The sequence below is a fragment of the Biomphalaria glabrata genome, chromosome 1, assembly GCF_947242115.1.
Source record: "Biomphalaria glabrata chromosome 1, xgBioGlab47.1, whole genome shotgun sequence".
Lineage (NCBI taxonomy): Eukaryota > Metazoa > Mollusca > Gastropoda > Planorbidae > Biomphalaria > Biomphalaria glabrata.
The window spans coordinates 13,240,058-13,257,930 of record NC_074711.1 but is presented as its reverse complement, the minus strand read 5'-3'; the positions used below and the strand labels follow the sequence as shown (position 1 = coordinate 13,257,930).

The following is a 17,873-nucleotide window of genomic DNA, read 5'->3' as shown; positions in this document are numbered from 1 at the left end:
TTAAAAATAAAAAGTAGGCGCGTTGTCGTTGACGATATCTTGCTACTAATTCCGGTACATCCTAATTCCTTTAAGTGTGCGTAATAGAGGTTCATGTAATTGAGGCCTTCTGGGATTGTAGTATTGGCCTTTTATCCAATGAGATCAAGGCAGAACTAATTGTTTATTGTTACCGGTATTGTAAACTATATACTCTCTCACTTAGATGCAATTTGTTTTTCTCTTATTTGAATGTCACGCTCTTAACGCTCTGACGCTGGTGTTAAATGGAGAATGCTATTTTGTATTTCCTAACAAGCAAAAAAGTGTAGCTACCATAGTGACTGCACAAAGTGAATGAATTAATTTACTCTCTCTAAACGAAAATAGTAGATCCATTGAGTCTTGTAGTATAAGCTACTTGTTGCATTTTATCTTATAAGATTGAAATTAAATATTCAATTTGAATCCACTGAAAATTCTAATATTGGAGATTTTCACAATTTGGAGGATAATCCATAAATAGCAAACATTTAGTGTATCCGGGTTACATTACACGTAAGAATTGATAAACTGTACATTTTAAAACCATATAATAACTTTATGATTTTAGCAGCGTAGAATCAAATTTATAAACTTAGAACATTTTACCGTGAAAAATCTTTAGCACGAGAATGTCCAATCTCAAATTCGAACTTACCGTTTGAAGTACAACTGTATCTTTTGTTCACTATATATGTTTATTTTATTTCGTTCATGATTCACTTTACCTTCTGTTTCTTACCTTTCAGGTGGGTAAACATATTCAGTGTTTATTCAAAGAAAAAGACATCGCTGGCGGATACATCGAACTGGTCTCAGCGGTGAATGACAGGTGGAAGGTGGGCTTCAACAAAAAGGGGCGGAAGCTAAAAGGGCTTTTCCACCTCAAACCCAAAATACAAAACTGTTACATGTTTAAGAAGGTGCGGTGCACGCGGTGCTCATGACGGCATGCTCCCCTGGGGCGCTGAACTGTGTCGTTGTTTGTGCTTTTATCATTATATATATATATAAGTGAAGACTATGCCAGTGTTGTTGTTGACATGGCGGATTCATTCCTATCTACCTCCGACACTCGTATTGTCAAGGCTATGACGCTAGCACTGGTCGCTACTTTGTCATGACGCTTAATGTCTGTGTGGCCAAGCACATAAGTGTTTTTAGTCAAGCTGTAGATTGTCCTTCAGGACAACATTGGTCTTCTGTGATACATTATAAGGAAAGCCACTAGAAAGGTCACTGGACAGGACAGCCACTGAGAACGGTCTTTTCAAAGGACGAACATTGCTACCATAACTTCAGGAGTTTCTTTACACACAAGCAAAAAGCAAGACATGTGTATTTTCTTGATGGTCAAATGGAGAGTTCAGTTAAAGGGGAGAGCAACATGGTCGTGCAGTCCATGAAATGTTGTTGAAAATTTGCGACAGATTCAGTTTATAGAATGTAGCTCTTGACGCGCGTATTTTGTATTCTTGTTTCTACTTGTGCTTAGAGTGTTTCTGACAACAATGACCTAGAGAGAAAGCGAATGTTCCAGGGTGTCGCTAATTTATGTGCGCTTGAAAGATGGGTGTGAGTGAACTGACTGGTATCGTGTGCACTGAAGACATGTAACATTTGCATTGGTAACGTGTGCATAGATTAGCTGTAATATTTTAATGATGATATGTAATGCGTGATTGATGGTATGTAACGTGTGATTGATGGTAAGTAAGGTGTGTGTGTGTGATTGTATGTAATGTGTGTGTGATGGTATGTAATGTGAGGTTGATGATGTATAACGAGTGATTTGTAACAAAATGTCTAAATGGGTCCAAGAGTACTTATATATGAACGAAAAACGAACTGTTGGACAGTTACGTGAGGAGAAATTAAGACACTTTAAGAGTAGCAGAATAGAGAGATATACATTTTGAACCTGAGGACATGTCTGATAAAGAATATAGTCATAATAAATACATATGTTAGAGACGATTACAATGTTGTCTTGTGTGTAAGATAAGAGGAATCTCTTCTATTGGACACAGGCCTGTGCCACGTGGTTGGTCAGAGTACAAGTACTGAAAAGTCCTTAGCCTGTGCTTGGCAGGGGATGCAGACCCATTGTTTAAGTCGCTTGTAACCAAGCCTGGAAAATACGATCTTATAACATTACATTCAACATCATTGGTCATAAACATTGTAAATTGTTATTGTTATTGTCCTGCTTCTTGTATTAGACACGTGACAGTAGTTCCATTGGAAGAAACATTTGAATGATAACCTATATTTAAACATATATAGTACAGAACACAAAGGTAACTCAGTTTCAGCTCAAGGCTCGCCTGAAATACAATGTGTGACCAAGTCCCAAAGCTGAACCCATTACGTTTCGACGCCTATTTATTAGACACATTCAGACTAAAATCATCCTGCTCTACCCGCCCCCTCTATGTGCCTTTCTAAAAGTCCTATTTGTAGAGAAGACAATTCTATAGCATTTGAATGTCCACACAAACTCTTCCTAGAGCAGTGCTGATGCCACAGAAAGGTTCAAATAGAAAAAAAAAAGTTTTGGAAAGTTTCGATGTGGCTTTTTTGTTTTGTTTGTTTTATGTATTGAAGTCGGACATTCGGACTTTCGGTAACTCTACAGGCAGTGTCTCTGCTGACCTGCGGTGACCACTCTTAAACATCTAGTCTCAGACGTAACGCTTTACAAAAAATAGTAGTAGAGTTTCTAATATATATATATATAATTACTATTAGTTCTGCCTTATATGCTGATTTCGATCATTGTCTCAAGTGTCTGCCTCAGTGCTTTTCGCATTCTGTTCCTTTTGTGTCCGTATTTTTTGTTTTACTTCCTTCCTCTTTCGTATTGAAAAGTTGGCAACAAAAGATGTTCAGTGAGGCCGAATAGTTTTCCACGTTTGGACCTGTTCTCTTTCCATTCAAAGCAACCAACCTGTCCTATCTGTAGGGGCTTGTGGGGGGCACATGTTCACAGATACTGCTGAGCAATACTGCATCCAACTGCATGTATTGTTTGGTTTTGACAAGCTCATTATTCAGGAATAACTAATTGGCTATGTCAGGAACAAAGGCAGGAATGCGACTTGAGTTTACAAAATATTGAAAGTGAACAAAAAAAAAGAGTTAAAGTTAAAAATAAACAAGAAGACTGCCTAATAATTACATGTCTGTCATTTTGTGAAAAGAAAAGGAATACAACCTCTCCAGACAGCGAAAACAAGTTTGTGTGTATCCTAAAGGATTATGGGATTTCAGGAGCACAACACGTGTCCAGGATTACGACAAAGCCCCCCTTCCCTCCATCTGAAATGAAATCCCTCCCCCACTTTTTCTAAATTCAAAGTTATGTCTGAAATGAAAGACTATTTCGTCATCAGACCACTCAGAAAAAAAAAAAATCTGCTTTCATTTAGCCTACTTCAGTTGGTTTCATTTAGCCTACTTCAGTTGCGTGAATCTGATTGCATTCTTGACCAATGGCCATATCTTTTTAATTTCCCATGTAGCATTTCCAGCTTCATTCTCGCTCGTTCTTCATACCCATAAATGTACATTACACTATATATATATATATATATATAAATGTGAATCCCTGCTTCCCAAAACTCCGTGATGTCATTCTGTTTAGTTCTCACTTGGGTCTATAGTTTTAGTAAATAGTGCACGCCTTAGACATTGTAGTCAATATTTTATCATTTACATTAGACAACATGAGAATCATCATAAATATTGATATTCACTATTCATTCGGCCAGTGTCCATCATTATAATTTGAGCACCACAATCACATTGACACCATTAACTACTTAATGTCACACTCACACACAAGTTGCAAAACTTAAGGATGCTACAAATCAGCACATTGCACCTGGACGTGACATCCGGGCCTTACATGTTGTAGAAATACCAACTTTCCATAGCAAAAGAACAATAATTTTGTCCAGATACTGCTATGCTGACCCTAAAATTAAAAACAAAGGCTCTAACTTTAATCGATTGGTTTTTAATCGCTACATATCACACTCACCATTTTGTTATTGTTGTATATTATTGTATTGTTTGACCTTTGACTCCTGACGCCATTAAAGGCGACTCCTCCCCCCACCCTGCCTCTCACAGTCCACACAAACTCTGACAGAATATTTGGTTGTTGATTATGAACTTATGTTTCTAAATACTAGAAACGTCTTTGACACCTCTGTATATGGAAGTGTACATATGCTGTATATGGTCTGGTATTTAGTATTTAATCTTTCGTCAAATATTTTTGTTTTGGTTTTTAGAAACAGTGTTATGAAACATGTACAAAGCTATTTATATACTTATACATATATTATAATATATTTAACTCACGGACATAGCAGCGCATACACACACACACACACACACAGATATGATGTAAATAACTAAAAGACGAACGTTGTTAAAATGGCATTTTTTTTTTCAATTTACCAAAATGTTGCTTTGTATAAATAATGTTTCAAACCAGACATTTGTACGTATTCTTGTATCATTGTATTATCTTTTCATGAAGATGTATTCGGTCTTATTGTATATATACATATATATTTATATTTTGTTGGCTTTACTTCAAGCTGTTCCGCTAAGTGTTTTCTCATTTCAAACGTACATATGTAAACAGCTCCACCTTGGTACTACTAAAATGGGACTCTTTAACCCCCCCTCTCCCACACACTCACCCCCCCAGGGCTCCAACATGTGTAACAGCATTGGTTCTGTAAGGTCCCCCCGGGTCATATTTTATCCCCCCCCCCCCCCCGTTTCGTCTCCTTCTAGGCCTATCAGTATAAGGAGACCCGGTAAGCGGTATCGTTTGTCATAAATCCGTGGCTTGTCATAAGACACAGTGATCTTAGCAATGAGGGAGAAATATGACTGTACGATCTTGTTAAGGAATGCCTTCCCCCCCCCCCATTCATTATAAATATAGATAAACTCTGTTGATGTAGTCAATAGTCTGTGCCACTACCTGGTCAGTGTAGAGTCGCTTGCAGTAGCCGTATATTGTGTACTGTGATGTTCTCAAAGTGTAGCCTCTATGAACCTTACCATTGTATTGTATACAGTTTTGTGACAGATGTTTAAAAAAATCCAGCATACCTAACGCCATTGCAAATTTCATCAGCTGAAAATATTTTGCCAAAGATTTACTACCAATGAGATACATTTCCTTCTAAAACAAAAATGGAGAAAATTGAGATTCCTTTCCAGTTAGATATGAACAAAATAAAATATTTCCAAATGTTTAGCAAAGGTTAACAAATGTAAAATTTCCATCTATTCTCGAAATAGTTAATAAACCTAGATTGCCTGATTCTGGATCCTCTATTTCTCATTTCGAATTTAAAAGATATATACTGAGCTAAATTGTAAGCAAATTAACAATTATTAACTGAATTTATTAGCTAGTTCTGTTGCTATGTAATAAGCTAATTTTGAGCTTCCGAATTCCTGCACATTTAGTTGTTCAGCTAGATCTAGATCTTTCTTAAATTGACTAGTCCGGGATTTGAAAGCCACTTAAACCTGTATGTCACCGTTGAAGACAATTTCTGTTTTGTCGTCTCAGCATTTGTTGGCGGACTGTTGAAGTCACGAGACCCACGTCTCACGTGCTTGTGTTGTTGTTTTGGGTTTTTTCTCCTCTTCGTCAAATTTCTCTTGAAAAAAAAATCGATCTGTTTCAAAGCGCCCATTGCCGTGTTTCTTCTTTAGTACGCTAGTTCAGGGACACTGGCAGTGTGTTCAAGAAGTGTGTCACTTACATGTGTGGTGTGTTGAAGAGACATGTGTTCCAGTGTCAATAGACCCGTATGTTTGTAACAGACTGTTTATATCTATCTGTAAGTTTGGTGTACATAATACACACAGTTGGCCCACGTGTCCCCCCCCCCCCGTTTTTTTTTTCTCAAACCAAAGAAATGTAATTTATTACAGGGTTATTTTCTCAGAGTTGGCAATTGAGACTTGAAGTACGATTATCTCCTTATCTGTGTTGAAAACTTTTCCTGGCATTTAAACTCTGATGCTTTCAAAGTCGGCACAGATCACTGTCCTGTCTTATACAGCGCTAATCATTTACAGAGTAATGTCAAGTTATATTTAAAAAAAAAAAAGTTTTAGTGTCTCAAGTAGGGCAGTTTCCTGACGTGAGGTCACCACTCCACCCTAAGGTTGCCCCTGTGTGTGTGTGTGTGTGCTTGAGAGAGAGAGAGAGAGAGAGTGACCGAGAGAAAGATGAAGGAAGGGAGTTTGAAGGGAATGGGGCGTACCAACAGTGCAGAATATTTATGATAACTGAATCAAACTTTTGGAAGTAAAAAAAACCCAGACACTATCACCTTAAGTAGTATTAATGACTTTTACACAAATTCTTCTTAAGGCTAATTGCAATCAAAACTTCTACATAAGACATTCACAACAACATAAGTAAATAATTCTAATGAACAATTCAAGCATGCATAAACGTTAGGATTTATTCATTTAAAATTGTTCATAAATTTTCGCTTCATAAAATATTTTATTATACCCCCCCCCCCTTTCCCTTTTCCATTTCGACAATACCATTCATTCCAACAAAGAAGGATAGTTGTGTACATATAATCCTTATCCAGAGACAATCCGAGTTCAACTTCAACACACCTGAACATAACCAAAAGTTGTTTTTAAGCCTTTTTAAAAATCTTTTATGAAGACATGGGAATGAAAAACATCAATGCTACAGTAGCAAAACATTTAGACTAAGTCATGAATAGATTCAACCAATCCTTGTTTAGTACAACACAACAGAACTGACGGAATAGAGTTAAAAACAACAGTCAGGGACGTCTCTGGCTCTGGAGAAAGAGATTGTGGCAGGTATTGTCACATTTATTAGACCTAGTGGTCAGCAAGTTAAATCCGTCACTGATGATGATGTGCTTGTTAATTGTTAAGTCAAAGGGGGGTTGGGTGGTTCTTGATGTTCTGCTTGCTTTCTTTGTCCCCTGAATGGTAAGATTGTACATAATTATGTATTTGAGGTTGTTGTTTTTTTTGTATTTGTGTTGTTTGTCTGTCAATAAATTGTATAGTGTTTACTGCTGCAATTTGACTCTTTAGAAATTTATTATATACATAAATATATTATAAATATACTATTTGTTGAAGTGTGTGATCTTTATAATTATTGTGTGTGTGTGTGTGTCTCTTTCTTGTTGTGCATTTTGTTTTTGTAGCAGAAATAATTAGGTCATATTAAATAAATTGTGTATTATAGAGAACGCCTGTGTTTCTTGGTTTATTCCTTTGTGTAAAGCGCTTGGCTTTTAAACCAGGGGATCTTGGGTTCGAATCCTGGTGAGGGCTGTGATTTCGGGAGCCCACCCAGCTCTAATGGGTACCTTACATGAGTTGGGGAAAAGAAAAGGCGGTCACATGACACCCTCGTCAACCGTAGGCCATAGAATCAGAGGACATTTACATCATCTATAGATCACAAGGTCTTAAAGGGAAACTTTACTTTATTGGTTCATTACTCAGTTCTGGTTAGTTTGATATAATTAGGTCAATGTAGGGAATTCTTTTTTCTGCAACTCGGAATGCGGCGCACATACACACACAAACACACATATATTAATTAATATATTAAACTCATGCGGGAATGCCCGCATTATCTGGTTTTCGAGATTTGTCCAGGTTTTTCCACGAAGGTACGAGTTGAATAAAGGAAATGTAGAAAATATGTTTAAAAAAAGAAAAACAACAAAAAATTACTTTAAAAAAAAAAAGACAAAACTTCCTTTATACAACTTAAAGAGAGATTATTTTTCTCTTAATCACTAATGAATAATAGATTTTTTAAAAAAGGAACATTTATTACCTCTCCCCACCCCCGATCCCAACCCCCGAGAAAGAATCCAGGTTTAGGGAATGTATAGATAGATCTAGTAGACTTTATCATATTCCAATAATAGGTCTTTAGACCAAGTTGTACAAGAAGATGCACCAGATGTTCCTTAAACCTTAATTTATGAAACTCTTGAAGACTATAATACCTACAGGCGGAAATACCCGAAGACATATATTTGTTCAAGTTATATATTTTCTTGTTCTCTAGCCATATTTAAATTTATTTCTTTTTATGTTTTGAACAATTATAACGATCAAATTAGAGTTTTTCCCAGTGTGACCAACGAGCTAGTCATTCTTTTCCCAACAATTTACAACAACTGTCGATTTCTAGGAAAATCGTTACAGCCGTTTTCGAGATTCGTTTCCAAGTTTTTTGCATACACCCAGAAGGTTCCAAATTCCATGAAATTATGAGTTGATTAGAAATATTGGGATACATGGACTAAAGAACGTTTTGTCAGTCACACTCGCTGTCACTTCCTTATTTACATCGAATCACATTTACAATGTGTACTGTAAAGCAGGCATAACTGCATTAGACCCAACTTACACATGTCTTGAAAGTAACTGGTTTTCAAAAGAGAAGATTAAACTTTACAGACATAGAAATCAATATATACAGACTGGCCGAAGGAAGTAACTTCATGTAACTTGAAAACAGGTACATCTATTGTTGTCGGATTTCCGAATTATGAAAAATTGCATGATCTTCATTCTTAGAGATTTAAAAAAAAAAACACTTGTGAAAATATTGTAATACTTATATAGGTTATGGCTGAAATAGATATGAGTACTTAACTTTTATACTGCTCATAAATGCTGTATAATAAAGTACACAAAATTGCAAGTCTCAAATTTTCGTTTCATAAAACTCTTTAATCGGCCAGTCTATATTTATTTATGTCTATGGTTTACAGACATCTCTGAATTCATAGGAAATGAGACTGTGATAATCTTCTACCGCGAAAGATTACTTTTATCTTAAAAAACAATGGTGTGTAAATATTAGTAATGTAACTAAATGTATTAGATATAATTATCTATCAGCTGAAGAACACCGAGGGATTTAAACAACTAGACACCAACATCAAAATCTAATTCTTGAACACCATTGTAAAGCCAAAACTATTTTACTGAGCAAAGACCTTGAGAACCACCGTCACCCACCTTGAAAAAAAAGATCCAGGTATTCATCAACATCTACCAAAGGAAGATTCTTATGATCCACTGACCAGACAAGATCGCTAATGATGAACTGCGGCAAAAAGTAAAGCAGACCATTGAAGAAGATATCTTTCTGAGACATTGACGATGGATAAACAGCTCCCTTCCCATCGCAAGCCTGGATCAAAGATCACAAGTCAAGGCCTCAGCTAGAACACCCAAGTAAAGAGGAAGAGGAGACGGCTGAGAATAACATGGCAACGAGATTTATTTTTGTATGAATAGCTTTTATATAAGGCAATTTTCATGTTAATAGCATGCTCAGAGCGCTATGGTCCAGTATCATTTGTGAACCAATGGGGTAAGGGGTATCTGGGATAAGGTTTTCTGTGTTGCCTTTAGGCGCTCAGTATTTGGAAGCAAATGTCAAGAAGATAGGCCAGAGGTGGTGACAGCTAGAGAGACTTGCCTAAAACCGAGAATCGTGGACGAATCTGTGTATTGGCTTATACACCAGCAAGAGCTAGAGATGAGATGAGGATGACGTAAATAAGATTTCTGCTTTTTTCACCTAAAAAATAGCATAGTTTGGACATTGGACCATCAGATAGAGCTTTGGACATTGGACCATCAGATAGAACTTTGGACATTGAACCATAAGATAGAGTTTTGAACATTGGACCATCAGATAGAACTTTGGACATTGAACCATTAGATAGAGTTTTGGGCATTGAATCATCAGATAGAAATTTGGACATTGGACCATCAGATAGAACTTTGAACATTGGAAGATCAGATGAAACTTTGGACATTGAACCATAAGATAGAGTTTTGGACACTGGACCATCAGATATAACTTTGAACATTGGACCATCAGATAGAACTTTGGACATTGGATCATCAGATAGAGTTTTGGGCATTGAATCATCAGATAGAATTTGTACATTGGACCATCAGATAGAACTTTGGACATTGGACCATCAGATAGAACTTTGGATATTGAATCATCAGAAAGAGCTTTGGACATTGGACCATCAGATAGAACTTTGGATATTGAATCATCAGAAAGAGCTTTGGACATTGGACCATCAGATAGAACTTTGGATATTGAATCATCAGAAAGAGCTTTGGACATTGGACCATCAGATAGAACTTTGGATATTGAATCATCAGAAAGAGCTTTGGACATTGGACCATCAGATAGAACTTTGGATATTGAATCATCAGAAAGAGCTTTGGACATTGGACCATCAGATAGAACTTTGGATATTGAATCATCAGAAAGAGCTTTGGACATTGGACCATCAGATAGAACTTTGGATATTGAATCATCAGAAAGAGCTTTGGACATTGGACCATCAGATAGAACTTCTGAAAATACCAAGACTTATTATTCAGCTAAAAAAAATTCCGGATACACCAAAAAGTTTGCTATGTATGAGAATCTCCCATAAAGCGATTTGAGAACTAAGTCGTTTCCTCTGATACTGTATACTTGTTGTCATAACACAAGAAAGAAAGTATGACAAACCTGGTTCACGTCGTACTAGACTAGAATTAATGCACTTCCCAGCAATTTCAAGTATTCAAGATTATAGCTCTGAACCACGTGACTCCGACCCACGTGACCTCGGTGTCTTAAAGCCTCCTTCCCTCCATCTGAATGTAAATAAGTAGAGCTTAGAGTAGTCATAGGTAGCTTACTTGAAACTAGCTCAGCCAGTCACACCATTCTACTCTATGTCAAACTCCTGTACTGCATATTATTATTATGGAAAATTGTTAGTCATAATCTACAAAGTGGTTCTCAAATAAAGATGCAAATGGAATTGAATCTTATACTTAAGAAAATATCGTGCAATCTTAAGCGATTTCATCACAATGATAGTGAATATTAATGTAAACATTATTTTTACAGCCACCTTTTTTTTCAACTCTTATCTTCGTAGAACCAACAACGTACTCTGACGATTTTCCAAGAAATTTGACAGTTGATGTAGATCTATATCGTTGGGAAAAGAATTACTAGCTCTTTGGACTCACTGGGAAAACTCTGGTTTGACCGTTATAATTTTTCAAATAAAAAAAAATTTGGCTAGAGAACGAGAAGATATTTTGAAAGAGACGTCTTGATTCAAGAGTTGAATAAATTAATTTTCAGGAAACTGTTACACGTCGTCTCAAGGCCTATTATTGGATTATTATAAAGTGTAGTAGATGAAAAATTCGCTATACCAGGATTCTTTCTCGGGGGTGGGGGGGGGGGGGCGGATAAAGAATTATTTTTAAAATCTAACATTCATCACTTATTAAGAGAAAAATAATCGCTCTACAAGTTGTGGAAAAGAGTTATTGTCTTTGAAAAAGTATTACTGAATGTTTTCTTTAGTGCGACCACTTTTAAAAAATTGTCTGCCATTGATATTCTACAAACTATTTCTGTCCTAAACTTGAGCACACGTTTTGAAACAAACGCAAAAGGAAGAGAGTAGAGCCTGGACTGAAAGCTTGTCTGCGATATGTTGAGAGAAATAACTGCACTTAAACTGGGGGGGGGGGGGGGAGAGAAGAAAAAAGGGAAAGAGAAAAAGGGGGTGGGATTGGAGGGGGATTGAAATCAGAATTTCCAAAGTGTCTATCAGCTAGTGAATCTATGTCAATACGTCCCTGGCTGTAAGGCGTCTTGAATAGATACTGGCGCAATGGAACTAGCCAGCCGAGGTGTTGCCCTACTAGTTCCTTTTGTTTGTCCCCCCCCTCCCTTCTCCTTTTCCCACCCCGGACAGACCTGTGATACAAGGGGAGATAGCCGCCACCGAGAGGAGAGGGGTGCCCCCCCTCCCTCCACAACACGGTGGTAAAAAATCTTCTCCATGTCTAAACACAGGAAATCAGGTTTTTGGTTTTTTGCTGTTTTCTTCCTTTAAAAAAAAAAAATATTTGAAATCCCTCATTCCTCCCCGTCCTTAGCCCCCCCCCCCCCTCCATCTGTATTCCCCTAGTTGTCGTTTTCACCCAATTATTGACGAATAAAATATTAAATTAGAAATAACATTTTTATGAACCTTATAATGTTCACTATTTTTTAAATTTTATTTTCTTGTTTAAGATTGGTAAAAACATTAAGGGAGGGTGGGGGTTTTCAGGTAGAGTTTTTTAACCAGAATAGAAAGACAGGACTAAGTAACTACTTAGGAGTGTTGGAAACCAAGTAACTACTTAGGAGTGTTGGAAACCAAGTTACTACTTAGGAGTGTTGGAAAACAAGTAACTACTTAGGAGTGTTGGAAACCAAGTAACTACTTAGGAGTGTTGGAAACCAAGTGAATACTTAGGAGTGTTGGAAACCAAGTCACTACTTAGGAGTGTTGGAAACCAAGTAACTACTTAGGAGTGTTAAAAACCAAGTCACTACTTAGGAGTGTTGGAAACCAAGTAACTACTTAGGAGTGTTGGAAACCAAGTCACTACTTAGGAGTGTTGGAAACCAAGTAACTACTTAGGAGTGTTGGAAACCAAGTAACTACTTAGGAGTCTTGGAAACCAAGTTAATACTTAGGAGTGTTGGAAACCAAGTCACTACTTAGGAGTGTTGGAAACCAAGTAACTACTTAGGAGTGTTGGAAACCAAGTAACTACTTAGAAGTGTTGGAAACCAAGTTACTACTTAGGAGTGTTGGAAACCAAGTTACTACTTAGGAGTGTTGGAAACCAAGTCACTAATTAGGAGTGTTGGAAACCAAGTAACTACTTAGGAGTGTTGGAAACCACGTCACTACTTAGGAGTGTTGGAAACCAAGTAACTACTTAGGAGTGTTGGAAACCAAGTAACTACTTAGGAGTGTTGGAAACCAAGTCACTACTTAGGAGTGTTGGAAACCAAGTAACTACTTAGGAGTGTTGGAAACCAAGTAACTACTTAGGAGTGTTGGAAACCAAGTAACTACTTAGGAGTGTTGGAAACCAAGTTACTACTTAGGAGTGTTGGAAACCAAGTAACTACTTAGGAGTGTTGGAAACCAAGTTACTACTTAGGAGTGTTGGAAACCAAGTTACTACTTAGGAGTGTTGGAAACCAAGTCACTACTTAGGAGTGTTGGAAAATACTGATAGTATTGAGTGACATTTGGGAGAAAGAATAGGACAGAAAGAAATAAAGACATATATAGAAAGAGAGAGAACGAGAGATAGGGGGAATGAGAGAGAAAGGGAGAGGGAAAGAGAAAGAAGGAAAAAGTAGAGAAAGAGATAGAGAACGAGAGATAGGGAGAAAGAGAGAGAAAGGGGAAATGGAAAGAGTGAGAGACAGAGAAAGAGAGAGAAAGGGGAAATGGAAAGAGAGAGAGACAGAGAAAGAGAGAGAAAGAGTTCTACACACACCAACATAAAGTACTGTTAACCTCCCCACCCACCCATGACGAAATGATATGATGGGGGAAATGCTTCTTTCCCCACTAAATCCTGGTGTATGTAGGGCACTTTAAGTTTGCAAACTTACAAGCGGAGAACACAAAAAAATACAGTAGATTCATCGTCACTTGAACACTGTCTGTTGTACGCCCGTTGACAGAATTAGGAGAAGACAAAGGGAGAAAATTTGATGCTATACAAAGTGAGGTGGCAAGGGACGTAACTTTAGTACATCTAGAAGAAAGAAATTCTACCTATGGATAACTATTCCTAAAATATAAACACTGCTTGACGCTTACCCGAACCAAGTACCCCCCCCCCCCCCCGCCCCAACGACCCCCTCCCCTAGCAAATTTTTTTGTTTTTTGTTTTGTTTTTCATAAGTTGACAAAGAAGACGCCACTGACATTGAAGACTTTGTAGACTCGTAGATATTAAATCATAGAAATTAGGCCACATTTTGCAAAGTGTGTAGATTACGTCTATCATGACTAAAATGTACATCTTTTTTTTTTTTTTACACTTGTAGATTCAGACCCCCTCCCTCCAACCTAGTCTGTAGATAACCTTTCTTCATTTCTCCTCCACCACCAAATTCTCGACTGTCATTTCATACCAACCCCCCAATCTCTATCCCCACTATCTCTCTCTCTCTCTTTCTTTCTCTCTCTCTCTCTCTCTCTCTCTCTTTCTTTCTTTCTCACTCTCTCTCTCTCACTTTCTCTCTCTCTTTCTCTCTCTCTCTCTTTCTCTCTTTCTCTCTCTCTCCTCTTACGTCAAATACGTAGACTGTGAAAACTGGCGCAAAAATCGCCGAGGATATGAAAAACGCCTTGGCCGAAAAAAAAAAGCGTCAGAGAAGAAATGAAGACAACCCTGACAAGCTCCAGCTGGAATAGCTTCGGGATAGATCTCACAAGGCAAATAAGAAAGCACAAAAATGCAGTGCTAAGCCCTCAGCCCCATGGACGATTACAAATGGTCATCATCGTATCACGACGGACGAACTATAGACATGCTTAGAACACGTTTGAATGTAGCACAGAATTGCACAGTGTGTGTGTTTGTAGCGACAAAGAAACCAAGAAATGAAATAACCAAGAAACCAAGAAACAAAATAACCAAGAAACCAAGAAATGAAGGGTTTGTTGATCTAGTAATCTTAAAATAGCGTGCCATTTACGTGTTGAATACTAAAACGCTAATAACCACTAGCCCTATTATCTTTAAACTACACTTAGTCTGATAAGATGTCTCTCCATAGAAATTCAACAATTCCTTAGCAGCAAGTCTTGGCAATAGGATTGCTTACTATATTTAAGGAGAACCGTAACTCTGGGAGATGTGCAGAGAAATAGAAGGAAAGTGTAAATTGGACAGAGTCACTAATTAACACCAGAGCTAATATGGTCCTAGAATGAAATTCAATAAGTTTAAGAAGTCTATTTCTATACCTTTAAAAAAAATAAAATAAAGTAAACCACTTCAGACATTGCGATCGAAAAATCCAGAAATTCAAAATCCCAGAAACTCAAGGTTCAGAGGACATGTGCTTTAGCACTCAAACATCACTGGCGCCCCCCCCCCCCGCCGTTTTTTACTTCTACATTATGTTTTAGGTGCTTCGACAAACTCTTGTATTGGCAGTGTTTGCAAATATAAACTCCAAATGTCTAAAACACAAATCTTGGGCTAGCGCTAAAGATGTATATTTTAAAGTTAGCAAAACATCTTTACATATCTATTTATTTTTCAATGATACGTAATGCTGGAAATTAACATGACAAATGCTTTACTAAGCACTTCTATAATTCTGTAGACTTCAAAATGTTCTAATTTTCCAGCCAATGTCAAGGACAAAGTAAAAAAAAAAAAAAGCCGTCCTCCCCCGGACCACGATGACAATCCCAACGACCTGATCCAGTTATCAGCAGACTGACATACTTATGATTTTTTTTTTTCTAACAGGATTTGCTTTTCCCGAAATACTGACATATTTAGATATTTAGTTTAATTGATAAAAATAATAACTAAAACTGAGAATTTTTTGACGTCAAACTTTACATTATTTTAGCTGAGAGGACAAAACAAAAAATGCTATGTCGCAATATGAAGCTATTGCTTTGATCGATTGAACTGTGGGTGAAGTCGATAGCATTTCATAATGTGTTTAGTTAACAAAAAGCTTTATTTTTTTTTTTGTCTGCGTGTGGGTGTTTAACTGAGAAAAAAAATCCTAATATATACATTCACTAGAAGTAAAAATTATAGAAATGATAACTAAGTCTGGAAATTTTAAAAAAAAAAAAAAAAAAAAAAAAAAAAAAAAAAAAAAAAAGAATTTAATTTACAGGTCTGTTTGTTTTTTTAACAAAAAAATGTGTTTTAAATTTTTTTTTTTTTTAATTATAAATTTATATTTTGTTTTTATGTTTCAGAACAAACATATTTTGAAAATAAATAGTCATTTGATCTTGTAACATATAGAAGAGATTATTTTATTAATTAAATGTAGGTTATCCCTGTTAATTAAAAGCTAAAGAAATCTTAGTTAGTTTGTTATTTTTTAACAAATAAAATGAAATAAATTTAAAAAATATATATATACCTTACTTTACGTGATTGCAAAAATGAAAACGTCAGCTTTTTTTTTTGTTTGTTTTCATTAAAAGCTCAATGTAACGGAAGATCATGTTTATTAGGCTTCATGACGTTTCCAAAGTCATGTATAGCCCCCCCCCCCTTCCTCGTCGAGATGTCCAAAAAAGTTCAAGATGAGGAATGGGCTCTTCACCGACCCCCTGTCTGGAGGCCCCCATCAACTGGATGATCATTAAATCACATCCGTTTGTTCATGGATCACGGTACCTTAAGCCAACGCAATGGGTTTTTCCCCGACCCATGCGAGGCCGGAGGCCGAGCCCAAGAGGGGACAGCCCATATTCCTATTATGTACCATTGCGTTCCGTGGGAGGGCCATCACCATCCCGCTGGGGAACGGTGCAATGGATGCGGACTGGTCAGTGAGCATTTCTCACATCCCCACCACGTGCAAGTGCACTCACTAGACCATAACGATGGTAGCCCACTGGAGGCTTTGTTAGCTCTCGCTCTTAGCCTTTCCGCTTCCCAGGGCTGACGTTTCCACGAAGGCGCCACGCTGAAGCAACGGGAGCTGGTATCCACCGAGCCTCCCTTGCAGATCTAACAGGCCGATGATGTAGGTAATGTATCTCGATATTCTTTTGCTCTTTTCCTATACTTGTCTATAGCTAAACTTGTTACAATATCTCTATTCAAGTCAGAACTTCACGGAACCAGGAACCTGCATGGAACCAGCATGCACGATAATCTCAAAAACGGCTTTAACGATTTTCATAGAAATTATAACGGCCGATATATATATATATATATATATATATTTATTTATTTATTTATATCGCTGAGAAAAGAATTACTACACACGGGGAAAACTCTAGTTTGACCGTTATAATGTTTCAAATAAAAAAAAAAAATAAATGTAAATTTGGCTTGACAGCTAGACTTAAACCTGATATCGGTTTTGAAAGGACTGTCGCGTTCTTGAAAAAGACTCTAGCGTTCGGGAATTTCCGAATATAAGGAGTTATCCATAAATATATAGAATTATCTATTCAAGAGTTTAACACATTAATATTCAAGACAATTTTGTGCATTGTCTTCCAAGTCTAGATTTAACAATTTTTCTCCGTAATTATTTACCACATTCTAGTGGAATCAACGCTCGTATCGTCAGTTAGGAGAGAAAGAGTTAAAGGGCCTATCACTGGAATTATTCAATTTAAAGAAAAAGAAAACATGGCGTAGTTAACTGTAGAGTAGTGTACCGATAACTGAGTTGTTTATTACAGTAGTTGTGGGATCTGACAGTTGGAATATTAAATCTTTCCTTATATAAAATACATTTACGTAAATCTAATATAGGTTGCGTCTAGAATCTAGATATACAACTAGATTAAGATCCCAACTAGATATAAAGTGTTCTTACGTGTGATGAAGGTACCAATAAATAATTCGTTTCTTTGACAAACCCTGCCAGCCGAATAGGTAACACATCCTTGGTTCAAGTAGCTGACGGCGTAAAGATACCTGGTTTGAACATTTTTTCGAATAAATTTTTTTAAATTTTATTTGGTTACATTTTAAGTTGTATAATAGAGATATTGTCTCTTTAAAAAGTTGTTATTTTTAAAATGTTTTTCTGGATTTAGTTTTAGTTCAGTAACTTAACTACATATAAAATGTTCAGAGGCAATAACTTTGACATTATACAACAAAACTAAAAAAAATAAAAATGTGAAAGCTTA

The 17,873-nt window shown here is 36.7% G+C and overlaps 1 protein-coding gene across 5 annotated transcripts in view; it reads left to right on the top strand.

Annotated features, from left to right (window-relative positions):
* The window catches only part of LOC106069387 (fibroblast growth factor 18-like), a 60,972-nt gene extending 53,650 nt beyond the window's left edge, over positions 1 to 7,322 (top strand). For all 5 annotated transcript variants that reach the window (XM_013229041.2, XM_013229043.2, XM_056022917.1 and 2 more), the window contains exon 6: positions 771 to 7,322. In XM_013229041.2, the coding sequence (XP_013084495.1) occupies positions 771 to 968 (198 nt within the window). In that variant the 3' untranslated portion in view covers positions 969 to 7,322. The remainder of the gene's footprint in view (positions 1 to 770) is intronic.
* The last annotated feature ends 10,551 nt before the right edge of the window (positions 7,323 to 17,873 follow it).